Here is a 16,042-nt window from a genome sequence, read left to right as displayed (position 1 = left end):
TTTACATATATGAAAGACTATAATGAACACCTGTATAACATTCCCCTAGATTTATATATGTTAACATTATACCATTTTTATTACTCAGATTCATTTTAAGATATAAACATTATAAATGTAGTTTGAGGCTTCCTAAGTACTTTTCTCCAATTCTATTCTTCTTTATCCTTCCTCACTATTATGAACTCAGTGTTTATGACTCTTAGACACTGGCATCACATTTTCTTTATTACTTAAACTGATCAGTAAGTCAGCATTACTGAATTCTACCATAGTCAGCCAAATCTCTCGTGGAAGGAAAGACATGGTTTTCTGATTAAAGCATTCCAGGGGTGGGAGGCATGAAATCATCCTTCAACCCTCGTAACATGTCTTTAGGTATAGCAGCATCTTAGGAACGAGGAAGTGGAGAGGTAGTCATAGATCAGACCACCATGGGCCTCACGTGTCAGCTGAATATTAAGATTTTATCCTGGGGGCGCCTGTGTGGCTCAGTGGGTTAAGCCTCTGCCTTTGGCTTAGGTCATGATCTCAGGGTCCTTGGGATCAAGCCCCACATCAGGCTTTCTGCTCAGCAGGGAGCCTGCTCCCCTCAGCCCCCGCTCTCTGCCTGCCTCTCTGCCTACTTGTGATCTTTGTCTGTCAAATAAATAAAATCTTAAAAAAAATTTTTATCCTGAAAATGCAGAGGAATTTCATTCATTATTAGACATGGTCAAAGTTGTGGTATAGATGGATTATTCTTGTAGCCATGTGAGGACTGCTAAGTGGTCAAAAGTCCTTTGTTATAGTGCTAAGGAGCAATAATATGGGTTTCGACTAAAATGGTGACCCATGGGGATAGGCCTTTTCGTCACAAGCATTTTGAGAGTTCACAAATTTTCTTTCCTGCTGCTTCAGAAAGAATTATACTTCAGTTTGGCATGGAGATGCTTCAAGCAGAAACTTCTGCTTCTTCCTAGAATTTTGACTTTGACCTTCTAAGCTAAGTTGTAGAAGTCTCTCTACATCAAGGTTATAGTTCTTCTCCTAAAGCACATTGCATTCATTATCTTTTTTGATCTTCATAGAAACCCTGTCAGATAGTTACCATTTTTGCTCCATTTTAAAAACTAGGAAAGTGATGCCCAGAGTGGTTTAATAGTTTGCCTAATATTACTAGAAAGAGATGACATGATACTTTATATGGAAAACCCAAAAGACTCCACCCCCAAATTACTAGAACTCATTCAGTAATATTACAGGATACAAAATCAATGCAAAGAAATTAGTTGCTTTCCTATACACTAAAAATACAACTGTAGAAAGAGAAATTAGGGAATCAATTCCACTTATAATAGCACCAAGAACCTTAAAATACCTTGGAATAAACCTAACGAAAGAGGTAAGGGATCTATACTCTAGAAACTACAGAATACTTGTGAAGGAAATTGAAAACACAAAAAGATGGAAAAACATTCCATGCTCATGGATTGGAAGAATAAACATGGTTAAAATGTCTATGCTGCCCAGAGCAAGCTATACAATCTATGCCTTCCTGAACAAAATACCAACAGCATTTTTCAAAGTACTGGAACAAACAATCCTAAAATTTGTATGGAACCAGCAAAGACCCTGAATTGCTAAAGGAATGTTGAAAAAGAAACACAAAGCTGGAGGCATCACGTTGCCTGATTTCAAGCTATATTACAAAGCTGTGATCACCAAGACAGCATGGTACTGGCACAAAAACAGACACATAGATCAATGGAACAGAATAGAGAGCCCAAATATGGACCCACAACTCTATGGTCAACTAATCTTTGACAAAGCAGGAAAAAATATCTAATGGAAAAACATCTCTTCAATAAATTATGCTGGGAAAATTGGACATCTGTATACAGAAGAATGAAACTAGACCATTTTATACCATACACAAAGATAAACTCCAAATGGATGAAAGACCTCAATGTGAGACAGGAATCCATCAAAATCCTAGAGGAGAACATAGGCAGTAACATTTTTTACATTGGCCACAGCAACTTCTTTCAAAACATATCTCCAAAGGCAAAGGAAACAAAAGCAAAAATGAACTTTTGGGACTTCTTCAAGATAAAAACTTCTTCACAGCAAAGGAAACAGTCAACGAAACAAAGAGACAACCCACAGAATGGGAGAAGATATTTGCAAATGACACTACCAATACAGGGCTGATATCTAAGCTCTATAAAGAACTTCTCAAACTCAACACTCCAAAAACAGATAATCAAGTCAAAAATGGATAGAAGAAAAAAAAAAAAGAAGACATGAATAGACCCTTTTCCAAAGAAGACATACAAGTGGCTAACAGACACATGGAAAAATGCTCCACATCATTTGCCAATCAAAACCACATTGAGATACCACCTTACACAAGTTAGAATGGCAAAAATCGACAAGATAAGAAGCAACAAATGTTGGAGTGATTGTGGAGAAAGGGGAACCCTCTTACGCTGCTGGGAATGCAAATTGGTGTAGCCACTTTGGAAAGCAGTGTGGAGATTCCTCAAAAAGGGCTCAAAAAAAAAAAAAATAGAGCTACCTTATGACCCAGAATTGCACTACTGGTTATTTGCCCCAAAGATACAGATGTAGTGAAAAGAAGGGCCATCTGTACCCCAGTGTTTATAGCAGCAATGACCGCGGTTGCCAAACTGTAGAAAGAGTCAAGTTGCCCTTCAATGGACGAATGGATAAGGAAGATGTGGTCCATATACACTACGGAATATTATGCTTCCATCAGAAAGGATGAATACCCAACTTTTGTGTCAACATGGATGGAACTGGAGGAGATTATGCTAAGTGAAATAAGTCAAATAGAGGACAATTATCATATGGTTTCACTCATATGTGGAACATAAGGAATAGCATGGAGGACATTAGGAGAAGGAAAGGAAAAATGAAGGGGGGGAAGTCAGAGGGGGAGATGAACCATGAGAGACCATGGACTCTGGGAATCAAACTGAGTGTTTTGGAGGGGGAGGTGGAGGGATGGATGAGCCTGGTGATGGGTATTAAGGAGGGCAGGTATTTCATGGAGCACTGGGTATTATACACAAACAACAAATCATCGAGCACTATATCAAAAACTAATGATGTACTGGTGACTAACAACATAATAAAAAATTATTTTAAAAATATTGCTAGAAAGAGCCTAAACTTTATTGTTTTACTTAAATCTGAATTACTATCTTGATACCATCTTGTCTCTCTTATGGCATAACAGCTAGTATTTACTGAGGAATTGCTGTGTACCAGACACTGACTGTTCTAAGTCCTTTACATATTCTATCCCATTTAATCATCTATACAACCCTCTGAGGTAAATAATATTATTATCCTCATTTTACAGCTGAGGAAACTGAGATACAGAGAACTTAAGTAACTTGTTTAAGATGCTACTTCTGGACAAAGTGATTAAGACCAGTTAACTCTGGAGCCATTGCCTTGTACTACCTCTAATGGGAAGGCAGTTATTTTGATTTCCAAAAGTATGGGGAGAAGGAAAACACTATGTTATAATTTAAAGCTCTTGTTAAGTTTTATTAATATAAGCCTAATCTCAATGTGTCAAAATATTGTGGAGAATTTAACTATAAGCCACAAGCAGTACCAGATTTGAATGGGTCTCCCTTGATTATTGATAACATACAATTTTGCTTCAATCTTTCCAAAATGACTTCTTAGCATGGCAGAGTAGTTACAGGAGAGCAGGCCAACAGGTAGGAAACCAGGATTCTAATCCTGGTTCTGCCATAAATGGTCTTTGAGTTCTTGGGTGCGTCAATTAATTTCCTTAGACTTCAGTCGCTCCATTTCAAAGATTCAAGAAATGAACTAGAGTACCTCCAGTGTCCCCACCCATTCTGTGATTCTCTCTTTGCCTTTTTCCCCCCATTCCATCAGATACTGGATTCAAAAAATGACAGGAAATGTAAATAACAAAACACTGCAGAAGTGCAACAAATTAATTTTAATATTTCCAAAGATGAGGACAAGTAAATATAATAGAACTAGGAATTGTTTTTGATATTCTTTCTACTAATATTATAAACATAACTCATATTTTAGTCATTTGCTTATACATGAAAAAATCTAAATCTATGACTTTGTAGCTAGCATTTTTATTAAAAAAATAAGGTTTAAATAAATTAAACAATATGACTATGAAAAAGTACATAACTAAGAGAGGTTACACCTTGAAAAGAAAAAAACTCTTGAAATAGTTTTAATAATTATCCTCTTGAAAGAAACAGAGTTGGGAGAACATGAATAGACAAAAGAAAAGACAGAGGATTCTAGAAAACAGGCAGTTCCTTCTACCCTCCCCCAACTAATTCTTTCTAAAAAAGCTATTTCTTCATACAAATGTATTTATAGATAAGATAAATGGACTAAGTTAACAAAATTGCTTTCATCTGTTTTAAAATCTACCTCTCTCCAAAGGAGTGGTTCCTAGCCTGGAGGGTAGGGTGATACAGTTTTTTGTTTGTTTGTTTTCCTACTTCCCAAAGGGAGTTTTGTGGGAGCCTGACAGTATTTGTTCAATTTGTTTAAAAGATGATACAGATGTGCGCCTGGGAAAATTAGCCCATATTAACATTTCTTGGTTTTGCCCTTAACTGAAGGGCTTGATAATAATAGCTTAGAAATTCTGAGCTCTTTTAACCCCCATATGAACTGAGCAGTTCAGCAGGATGAAACCTATTTCAGTCCTCCATGTGACACAGGAGGAGAGGTAAGGTGGAGCTAATGCCCCTACTTCCATGGACTGGTTGGCGTTGCTGAGAGCAGCCTCATCAGCCAGCCTCCAACATCCTCTTTTAGTGTCTCCTACCCTCACCCTTAAGGAATTCATTGTTGACTTTCTTAACTAAATTTCAGCCAAGGTGCTAGGCATTGAGACTATAATTTTGAAGATGCTGGTTCTGCTCTTGGGGGCTCAACAGTCTAAAGAAAATGCTGTTTTTAGTACTCTGACCCTTTCCCATCTCACTTCCTCCTTCTGGGCCGAAGTAACTATATCTCTAAAACAAGGGCTGCCTGAGAGGATTTCTAAGAATATTAGGTAGGAAAGCACCCACATGTCTGTAAGTTATGTAAGATGGAATAAAATTTATGGAACCAGACCTAGGTATAGAGGGTTGAGTGTTGAGTGGTGACAGGATCCTGGCCCCAGCATTCATAATTTCTGGCACTCCTCCTCTGCCAAAAAAAGCAGGGATGAGGGGTCTAATGATCCGTGACCCTCAGTGGTTAGCAGCCTGGGCACATGTTACACACACAGACTTCTTGATATCTTGTTCCTTCAGGAAAAGAGTAGGTCACCTGAAATGTCCATTGCTCTTTATTCTTTCATTTCACTGAAGGAGCAGTAGCTGGGCCCCAAGCCTCTCACAGTGCAGTCAGTGCTGTCGCTGTCACACTTGCCACAGTGACATTCAGTGGCTACTGGATATGTATATAGGGACTCAGCCTGGTTAGCACAGCCAGGCACTTTCATGGTCTCATACACCAGCTCTTTGAAGGTACATGTTTTCTGGATGTTGGGCCTAGCTGGGTCTTTGTACACTAGATCCTGTGGAGTTTAAAAAGGAGAGAGTTAGGCTAAAATATTCCAGAAGTTTCTATTTAGCATAATCAAAATGAGATGGAATTTAATACTGCTTGCTCTAGCATTTACCCACTAAAGTTCACTTAAGAAATTCCTAACCAAGGAAATATGATCTCATAAATGTCCTATATGCTCTACTATATTTCTTGGTTCTGGAAATCTTACAGAATATATATCATTCCTTTTATTACTCCTTATGTCTATATCAAATCTTAAATATTTCTCAAACTATAGAGAAACTTTAAATATCAACATAGAAAAATGACGAAATAGAGCTATAGCAGAAATTTTAAGCTGATTTTTGTACTTACTCAAAAACTATGTTAATGACAACATAAACCATAAAACACTGAAGTTCAGTTTCTCAGAAAATGTTTCCAAATACATTGTCCCTGTGTGTTTATAAACAGCCAAAAGATCTAAGAAAAAAGGGCAATGCTAAGCTTAATATGACTTTGAGGTCACATGGAAAATTTTAAATATTCCACTGTCTTGTAGATATTTCCTTGCCTTAAATGCTGTATATATTTTGTAGGTCTATCAGTTTCCAAGTATATACAGTTTGCATACGAAAACTATTAATCCAGGTAGGACAGGTCTGTTCCAATGGTTTCTAGTAAAATTATTTGCATCAAGGGAAGAAATTGGCATTGCTGTTTAATTTATTTCAATATCATGCTATCAGGTCTGTTGATCAAACTCATTTACCACATAATAAAATATATTTCATTAAAAAGTTGTTACTTTCAATTTCAGTTTATAGAATGAAATTTTGCATGGATAACCCGGTGTTATAGGAGAAATAAGTAAAGAAAACAAGGTAGAAACTTTTCTTGGATTAATGCCAAGAACCTGTGTGAAAATAAGCTAGTGGTTTTATGCTTCTATGCCTTGGTTTTCTCAATGGCATGAAGAAGTGAGTGGGTTCTCTGATTCCTTTTCTAGTAGTCTGCAAGTATGGACTGTGTTCTGAGGCTGCTTATTGCCGTTTGTAATTGGGTGGGCAAATAAGACATTTTTTATGTCTATTTGTGTTTTTATGTGGCTTGGAAAAATACATTTTGATACTATCTCTGTTGCAAAGATATGGCTTCAATTACAGAAAATGGCTTTTGGGGAAAATGGTAGATCTTCTATTGTTAAGTATATGTATGCTTATAAGTTTATCTCTCTATACGTAAAATCTATCCTGGCACTATTTTCTTTTTGGAAGTGCAGAGTTGGCATATTGCCAAGCTGATCAGATCAAATCTGATGCTTTGTTAGATTTACTCTAATCAAATCCAAGCCCAAACATGTAGCTGATATCACAGTATTTAACTCCAATCATAACATAGACAGTATTGACTAAGGGACTCATGGCTATTACTTGGGAAGGTTAAAATATCCATCAAGTGGGAATTAAGGAAGCCTGCCTTGGACAGACCCTTAGCACCTCACTTCCAGCAAAGCAGAGTTCCTACCCGGGTGTAGCAGTAGCCGGCACACCATGTGGTATTGATGCTTATGCAGAAGCGACATTCCTCCTTTTCCACTGTGATGGTGATGTTGGTAAGCTCACAGCTCTTGCAGCAGATTGCTCTCCAGCAACAGAAAAGGAAGCAAAACTGGACTGACTTCATCCTGGGCTATAAAGCAAACTATTAAGGCTCATGAGAAAACAACCCCCCCACCCCCAAATTATAATCATCTAAGTTGACCAAAGCAAAAATAATTGATCTGCCCATCCTCCCCTGTCACATTTTGTTTCAGCAATTTTTTTCCTTCCTTTTCCCCTCCCTTACTTCTTTGTTGAACAAACATTTCTTCTTATATTCCTTCTCCTTCATTTTTTTGGTCAAGTATACCCGTATTACAGATCAAAACTCCAATATAATAATTTAAGCAGAGCAGTATTTAAAGATCAGAGTATTTAAGTGATTAGCCTGAGGATGGTAATTGTGATAATCATATTTGTCCTTTCATTATCATTTTAAACACTTTTTTTGTTTAAAAATAAAAAGGAAATTCTATACAATAAAATTGGTTCATCAGTTTTAGCATCTCATAAATACTATCATTTGCTTTTGTTCACCTTTGTTTAAAATAAGACTATTTCAAGAAGCCAAGTGAATTGGTCTATACAAAGTTCAGTTGCTTGCTAACAGTGACTACAGTGTATTAACCATATTTAAGAAGCCAGGTTGACAAATATAAATTGTCTACACAGTAGTAGTTGAAAAAGGTCTAGATTTGTTCTCCAGATCCTAAAAAACCTATAATTTCAAAAGTAACTGTCACCACTTGTTAACTGTAGATGCCAAGACTCACCTTTGGTCAGCTGTCTTATCTTGGGAGAGCTGTATACGGAGTCAAGTCTCAGTTCACCTTTTATACAAAATCATGTGCAACTAACACCTTGTGGATTTGTTGGGTATTAATAAGACCAATGTTAGCCTGAAGCTTGCTGTAAGTGAATCAGTGTTTAGGTAGACAGGGAGATCAAGCCCTTACTAAAGTAGTCTAAACGCAGTTGATCAGGAAAAATAATGTTACCAGAGATGATGATTTTGTACAAATTAAATTTGATATAGTAGCACACCCACTCCTTTACCTTGTCAAATTAAATGTGACTCTAGGTTTTTCTTTTGTTTTTAACTCAGGGAATTCAGAATCCTTTCCAAGTATTGCTTTAACCCTGTTGAGGGGGTACATCAAAAAGATGTGGTTAATAAACTGTTCTGAGAGCTGCCTGAAAGCTGAAGGGAAGAAACAAACAAATGGGAAGACTTTCATGATCTTTCTCTCATATCTAAAGTATAAACTGTGTTTCTCTTCACCTCCCATATCCAGGCCTCCTAATCTCAAATATTATTCTTTGAGGCTCTATTTGTAATTCTTTAAATGTTCTGCTGATTTATTTCTCCAGATCTTTGCATATGCAGTGTTTGTCCTGCCTGAAATATATTTGTTTCTTACTTGTGTTCTCCAACATTGCTCCAATCCCTGGAAAATTTCTCAACCTTCAACACTCACCTATGAGAATTTAGGATGGGCGATAGAGGTGAGCTTTAGTAACTACCTTGTTTGCAATCATTGGTATACCTCTGTTTCTCCCAATAGAGTAGCAGCTCCTTGGAAACTGGGGTTGATTTGTTTAACAGATATTTATTATTTAAACAATGTGGCTGGAGAAAAGGAATAATGGTATTAATATCAGGATATGATGTCAAAGATAAAATAGGAGTCAAATCATGTAGGTCCTTGGTTTTTGCTGTCTGTGACAGGGGCCAATTGTGGGATTTTGAGTAGAGGTGTGACATGATTTGATTTAGGTCTAAAAGGATCCCTTCAGCTGCTGTTCTGTTAATGTACAGAAAGAAAGGTAGAAACAGAAAGACCTATTAGATGCTGTTGCAGCAACCCAGGTGAGAAACGATATTTGTTTAGACTATTGTGATGGCAATGGAAATAATGGGACATAAAATCGATTCTGGATATATGTTGAAAGTAGAGCCAACAGAATTTTCTGATGGAAGAATGTTGAGCATGAGAGAAAGAAGAGTTAAGAATGACTGAAGATTCTGGCCAGAGCAACTTGAAGGATAAACTTGTTATCAGCTGAAATAGGAAGGCTGTCAATGCAGTAAGTTTTGAGCAAAGATGAGGAGTTCCATATAGACATGTTGCGCTTGAGATGTCTTTAAGACCTCTAAGTATAATGCTGAATCTAAATTTTGGAAGAAATAATATTGTTTGAAGGTATAAATTTAGGCGTTGTCGACATGAGCTTAGAAAGAGATTACCAAGGAAGTGAGTGTAAATAGAGAAGATGGAAGGGCCAAGCTGAGCCTGGTATACTCCAACATTAAAAGGTCAAGGGTAAGATGAAGGGTTTTTTCACTTCATTCCTGAAAAGGGCCACTGAGGAAAGAGAGGAATAGAGAGAATGTGGTGTCCCAGAAGATAAAGGAGCATATCAAGGAGTGACAGCTGTGCTTAATGCTGCTGACTGGTTAAGACGAGGACTCTGAATTGTACAATATATGCAGCAAAGTGAAGATCATTCATGTCCTTGGTTAGAGAAGTTTCTTTGGAGCGAGGGGAACAAAACCATGATTGCTGTGTGTTTAAGTTATTGGTAGGAGAAAAAACAAAGTTGAATAGAGACAACTTTTTCTTGGGTTTTTGATATAAAGATGACCAAATAAATGCGTGATTTGGTAAAGTAGAAGTAGGGCAAAGATAATTTTATTTTGATTTTTATGTTCTAAGATAGAAGGAATAACTGCATGTATATACAGTAATGCCAATGATTGAATAGAGAGAGAAAAATGACTATATTGGAAGAAGAGAGGAGAATTTCTGGAGTGTTCTTGGGTGGAGAGCTTATCCCAGTGTCAGGCAGGAGGCAGAGCTTGTGCGTGGAAGTGCTGGTGGATGGTGCAAGGATGGTGGATGAATTGTTAAGGAATTGTGGAGAGAGGATAAAATTTCAGTAGTTGTCTAAGACTGGGAGAGGGATTGAGTTGACAATGATGGATGTAGTATATTGCCTACTAGTTTTAAGGGCTCACTTGAGGTTTATGGTAAAAAAGTTAACAGGAGACAACTTAGCACGGATGTGCATTTTTCTTTTTCCCAATTTAACAGCAGGGATTCAGGCTTATGGGTGACAAATAGTTGGATTTATCCAAGGTTATGATTTTATCAAACATGTGTGACAAAGATAAAACATAACAAAGTCCAGGATATTACGAGTATTAATTCAACATTTATGTAAGTAATATCTGGAATATAGAAATATTTTGAAATCCATTAGCAAGGGGTAAGTACATTATCAAGGTTATAGAATGAATAATTAAATTTCATATGATACATATTAAATGAAATATATTTATGATTCCCTAGAAATTATAAATCCTTTCAATTTTCTAAAAGAATGCTCAAAATATTTGATTACACATTGTATTATGAACTGAACTCTTTATATTATCCATATGTGTTCACAAAGTATATTTATATAAATATATGTGAATGTAATGTGTTTTAATGACTAACATATATATAGTTGTATTTGTTCCTTATATACTCATTTTAAGATATGAACAGCTTCTTTTTGTTGAGCACTACTAGATCCCAAGCATTTAACTAAACACTAAATATGTGATCACATATAGTCTTTACAAAAACTCTTTAAAGGTGTTACTTTTATTGCTTTTTGGAAGATTGGAAACTGAGGATAAATGACTTGCCCAAGACTGTGGAACCTTTAAAGAGCAAGACTGAGGCTCACACCTAGTTCTGTTTGGCGCCAAAGCAGAGGGCCACTCATTGACCCATGCTGACCTTGGTGGTTTAAAATGTTCTTGTCAATCCCGTTAGTTAGAGAGTGGCCAAAACTGAAGCCATTCAAAACTTGGGCAGATATTCCAAATGTCTGTGTTTATATTTCCATCCATATTTAGGTCAGAGGTCTCACTAGATAACCTGTTTTCCTTTGCCTATCAAGAGACTCCCATACCTTTCTCCCAATTCCAAGCCTCTTATAGCCTATCTGATTAGTTTATTTGATTACAGTATTTCCTAATTAGGTGACATTGCTTACACAGAGGTGTTGAAATTTTTTATTGATGAAAATATAGGGCTCTTTCTTATTTATCCTTGTATCCCCAATAAGAATAGAATTTCTAATACACAGTGGGCACTAACACACTTTGTTGAACAAACTGAAAAACAAAGCCCTCATCGTTTCCCATTATGTTATGCTGGTCCATAGCCTGTTTGCTATATCTGATGCATTCCTTATTTTTGCTCTGTTCTGTTCTCTGTTTTGTGGGGTTTGGGGGTTGGTGGGGGGAAGACCTCTGCAGGTTACCTTTCCAAACTGCAATGTCAACAGACTTTGCCTCTGTGGAAGAAATTTGGAGAGCAAAAAGAAAGAGTATTTCTCTCTACATTCTTCTTTTCTTGGCAGTAGCTACTTTTTCTCTCTGGGACCAGATCACGTCAAACTGTGCCTCTGTCAGTTTCCAGATGCCAGCTTCCTTCTGGGGGGAAACCCGTCTTGTGACTTGAGTTTCTGCTGGACGGTCTCATGTTTTGGCTCTGGAAAACCCACTTGTGGCCTCTAATCCTGAGGGTAAGTGGGGCTTCCTGCTGTTATACTTGGTAATCAACTCCCTGGATTAAATTCCCTCTGTTTTATGTATTGGGGTGATTTCCATTTTCCTGGGTTGGAAACTGATACCTTGGAAACCCTCCTTTATTTCTAGCTCCCTATGGGGTTTTAGTAGCTTCATATTTAATGAAATATTTAACATTATTCAGGGAGACCCTATGTCAAATTCTTACTTTATTGAAGCACCTCTCCACTTGAAGCACCTCCCCATTTCACAAAATCACATGTATTTTTTTCCTCTTCCTTGAAAGACAAAAGGTTCTGTTCCTTAGGCCTGAGATACATTTCTCATCTTTTCATCTAAGCTACTCCTACAAGGACTATTACAAACTTTCATTTAGATGTAGCTTCTTTTAGGGAACATTCACTTCCCCTTACACAGTATTCATTACTCACTCTCAGTCCAGTACTTTGTTTAGTTCCCAGTACTTATCTCAATGTTAACAGTCATCACACTATATTTCAACTGTACAGCAGACTTCTCTTGTGAATTCTGGTGAACCAGTGACCTCAACTGGGTGAGGATCCCTAGAATTTCTACCTATACTCACATTCTTTGTTCATTTATAAAGAATTTTAAAGTCATTTTTAAATGTTTGGGTTTAAAAATAGGAAATTAAATACTTATGCTCACATTTTGATAAATTACTTGCTCCTTTTATGATGTGGTATCCTTTCCTCCTTTTCTTTGCCTATGTGATATATGTTTCATAATATAAATTTTTAAAAATACTTAATATACTTTAAATAATTTTTAATTTAAATGTATCAATTTTAGTTATTCAAATTTATCTTAGTTGCTTAATATGTATGATGGAATATTTCCATGTAAAATGCTAATTTTTATTAAGTTTTTATCCTAACAAATTACCCAACAATAGTATAGGGCTGCACTGTCCAATATGGTAGCCATCACCCATATATTGCTATTAAACACTTAAAGTACAGCTAGTCCAAATTAAGATGTTCTGTAAGTATAAAATACCCACTGGATTTCAAAGATAAAATAAGATAGTGTGTACACATCTAGATCGTGTATTGATTACATTGAAATGACATTATTTTGAATATATTAGGCTAAATAAAATAAGTTAAGTCAATCTCACCTATTCCTTTTACTCTAAAATTACTTTAAATGTGGCTACTAGAAAATTTGAAATCACAGAAATGACTCACTATATTTCTATTGGACAGCACTAGTATAGAACTTGTTGCTAATTAAATTTCAGAAGTCCTAAGACCTGTTTACTGGTCTAATGTCTGGCCCTTTTGTATTAAACATTGCCATGCTGGATCAACTGATACAACTGAAAAATAATAAGGTGAAAATCCCATTGGTTGCCAGTACTTATTAGTATGAAGACAAGATGATGTACTTTATATTTTTCAGTGATGAGGTCAGGTGGGTCGGCCTTCATATTAGCAGGTAAAATTCTTGTTCTTACCTACTGGGCAGTCAGATGGAACTTTATTTCATCATTTGAGATAGGAACATACTGTGAACAATGAAACAAAATCTAACGCTCCTCTCTGCCACATTTTCTCTTCCTTAGAGCAAGATGGAATAAATTGGCATAGTGTTCTTCTGACAAGAACTCTTTTAAAAGCAGTAATGGCACTCAGAATATTCCATGATAGGTTCCAGTAAGAAGTCAGTAGATTTGTTATCAGTCAGCTGATAATGCATGAAGCTAAAAATACTTCCTAGGCTTTAGAGCAATTGTGTTTTACATAGAGTAAGCATTCAGTAAACACTTATGGATTTGATTTTTGTTTTGATGTTGGTTGGCAAGTTTCTAGAAACTAAAGTATGAAGCACTAAGAATGAGGTTTACATCTAAGTAAGTAACAATATATTGATGCTTGATGTGCCTATGCTGAAAATAATATGAAGATAGTAATTTAATAATAAGGAAGCAGTTATCCCCCAGCATGAAATGCAGATTCCAATTGTTTTTGTATCTTTTGTTTTAGGAGGGAATAGCTTATATGCATGTACATGCATACATACACATATAGACATACATAGCAAAGCATTGACATAACAGTTTATGGTGCTTTCCCAGCTTCCTTAAGTTCATGCATGTCCTTTGAGGAAAGTATTATTTTCCTCATTTTACAGAATACAAACTTTTTTTTTTTTTTCAGAATACAAATATTTTTTTAAGTACTTACTCTATACCAGTCAGTGTGCTAAATACTTACATGCCTGGCACCACTGAGTGTTCTCAACAGCCTTATGAAGCATATAATTACTATCATCTATATGTTATAAATAAAGAAATGAGTGTCAGAGCAGTGCATTAAGATGGCCAATGTCACAATAAGTAAATGTCAGAGCTTCAATTCCAGTCTATGCAAGAAGACTCCAGAGTGTCGTCTCATATTCTTCCTCTGGTCATATAACTGTTTGCTAGACAGACTGGACTTAATGGAGGAGAAACAGAATCTGAGCAAGAAGAAGAAAGGGAAGGGAACTGATCAAAAAGATAGATTCTGAAGCTAAGTCAATGAAATAAAAAGCCAGAACACTAAAGAATGAATTAACTTTTATTGAACATGTAAGTGTTCACCTTAGGGCTAAGTATTTTGTATGCACAATTTTAATTGAGTTAACCATCACAGGAACCATAACATAAGTACTATAATCATCTCCACTTTGGAGAAGAGGATACTGTGACATAGAGAGTTCAAATATATTTACCAAGTCCAGGTAGCTGGTAAATGAGAAAGCTAAAAGTCCAACTCAAGCATCTATTTCTAGTGCCTGTGCTTTTCTCTACTACAATATTCTATCAGCCACTGTCATTGCAACACAATTCCGCTTATTTTAGAATAAATACATGTGTACCTCTGTGCTTTTTAGAATGAATTTTTATTCCTTTGCTGTGTGTGTAAAGTGAATGTGCTGGAAGACCAAGATATTGTCTTACCTTCTTCAAAAGAAGAAAGTTTCTCAAAATAAAACTTGTCATTCTCAGAAAACATGAAGTGAAAATGAGGCAGGAAACATATTCTTAGATGATTCAGCCATCACTGTGCATAGACAAATCACCAAATATTCCATTACCAAATTATCTGGTTTCCTGTATTTAGACTGAGAACATGTGGCTAATTCTGGCCAGTGGATTATGAATACAAGTGTAGTGTATTATTTGGGGCTGAGGCAATAGAAACTTCTTACATGACTTCTGATGCTCTCTGTCCTTTATGTGATTACTGCAGAGCCTCCATCTTCCAGGTGGTACAGCTGTAAGGTGGCAGGGACTCCGACAGCCCATGTCCTTGGGTGAATGCGTAGAGAACAGACTCCTGTGACTCATGTTAGATATAGGCATGGGAAAGAAATTAACCTTTACTGTTAAGTCATTGAGAATTTGAGGTTCTTTTGTTACTGCACCGTAATCCAGTCTCTTCTGAGTAAGAAGCCTCTCCCAGGTTACCTGAAGGGCATGTCAGTAGTCTGCTTGACTCTGTATGATGCCAAACCACAGGGAGAGGAAGAAAAGTACAACCAAAGCCTGGAACCTGTTCGAACATTATTTTCTTTGCATTTCCAAAGCTTTTAATCCTCACCACACCTTCTGCTCACTCTGTGTTCTCTCTGTTCTTCTAGGAGAGTGTGGCAAAATCATAGCATCTATACAAGTTACTTTTAATAAAGCTCCCTTTGGATTTATTCCCTCCATTGAAGCAGTTTAGCATTATTAGGTGATTTCCAGCCATTCCATCTTTCCAGTGCATTTGAACAAACAACAGCAGAAGCAGCAGTAGTGGTAGCAAAACCAAATACTCCAGAAAGTTACAAGAGCTGATTTTTTAGTTCTTTTTGTCCTAAATATCCAGGGTAGCTTCCTCTGCAAAACAGAGTTGCTAGAACTTTAATTTTGCCTGAAGAATAATAACTCCTGTTATGAAGACCTAATCCCATATCTAATAATAATTAAATATGAGAAGAAGGTTAGAGAGACCAGGTTGATTGTGTGATTCTTTATAAATATTGGCAATTTCCAGAGGATTTCCTTTTCTTTGTCTGATAAACCAGCGACCCTATTTGAATCACCTAATCTCAGACCATGTACCTTCTTTTTCTGGTCTTTTGCTGTCTTGGCATCTACCCATCACATTTTATTAAGAAACCTAGAAGGAGAATGGAGAGAATTTGAATGAGAGACATATATGTTTAAAGGAGATAAAAGATAATTCATTGCTATATTTTGTCTCAAGAGTTATTTATGTCATATTTCAAA

The 16,042-nt window shown here is 36.4% G+C and overlaps 1 protein-coding gene across 1 annotated transcript; it reads right to left on the bottom strand.

Annotated features, from left to right (window-relative positions):
• Positions 1 to 5,365: 5,365 nt before the first annotated feature.
• On the bottom strand, positions 5,366 to 7,254 carry FSHB (follicle stimulating hormone subunit beta). The gene is made up of 2 exons (XM_032356461.1): positions 7,096 to 7,254; positions 5,366 to 5,596 (listed from the first exon to the last, which is right to left on the bottom strand). Exons 1-2 carry the CDS (start codon positions 7,252 to 7,254, stop codon positions 5,366 to 5,368), a joined length of 390 nt encoding a protein of 129 aa, XP_032212352.1.
• Positions 7,255 to 16,042: the final 8,788 nt, after the last annotated feature.

The sequence above is a fragment of the Mustela erminea genome, chromosome 9 (genome assembly GCF_009829155.1).
Source record: "Mustela erminea isolate mMusErm1 chromosome 9, mMusErm1.Pri, whole genome shotgun sequence".
In the NCBI taxonomy this organism is placed as follows: Eukaryota; Metazoa; Chordata; class Mammalia; order Carnivora; family Mustelidae; genus Mustela; species Mustela erminea.
This window is presented reverse-complemented; position numbering and strand designations above follow the sequence as displayed.

Excerpts from the sequence above, each read along its gene's own strand:
- FSHB (XM_032356461.1), bottom strand. The coding sequence starts at position 7,254 with ATGAAGTCAGTCCAGTTTTGCTTCCTTTTCTGTTGCTGGAGAGCAATC. Across the intron at positions 5,597-7,095 it reads CCGGCTACTGCTACACCCGG|GATCTAGTGTACAAAGACCC; the intron begins GTAGGAACTCTG and ends TAAACTCCACAG.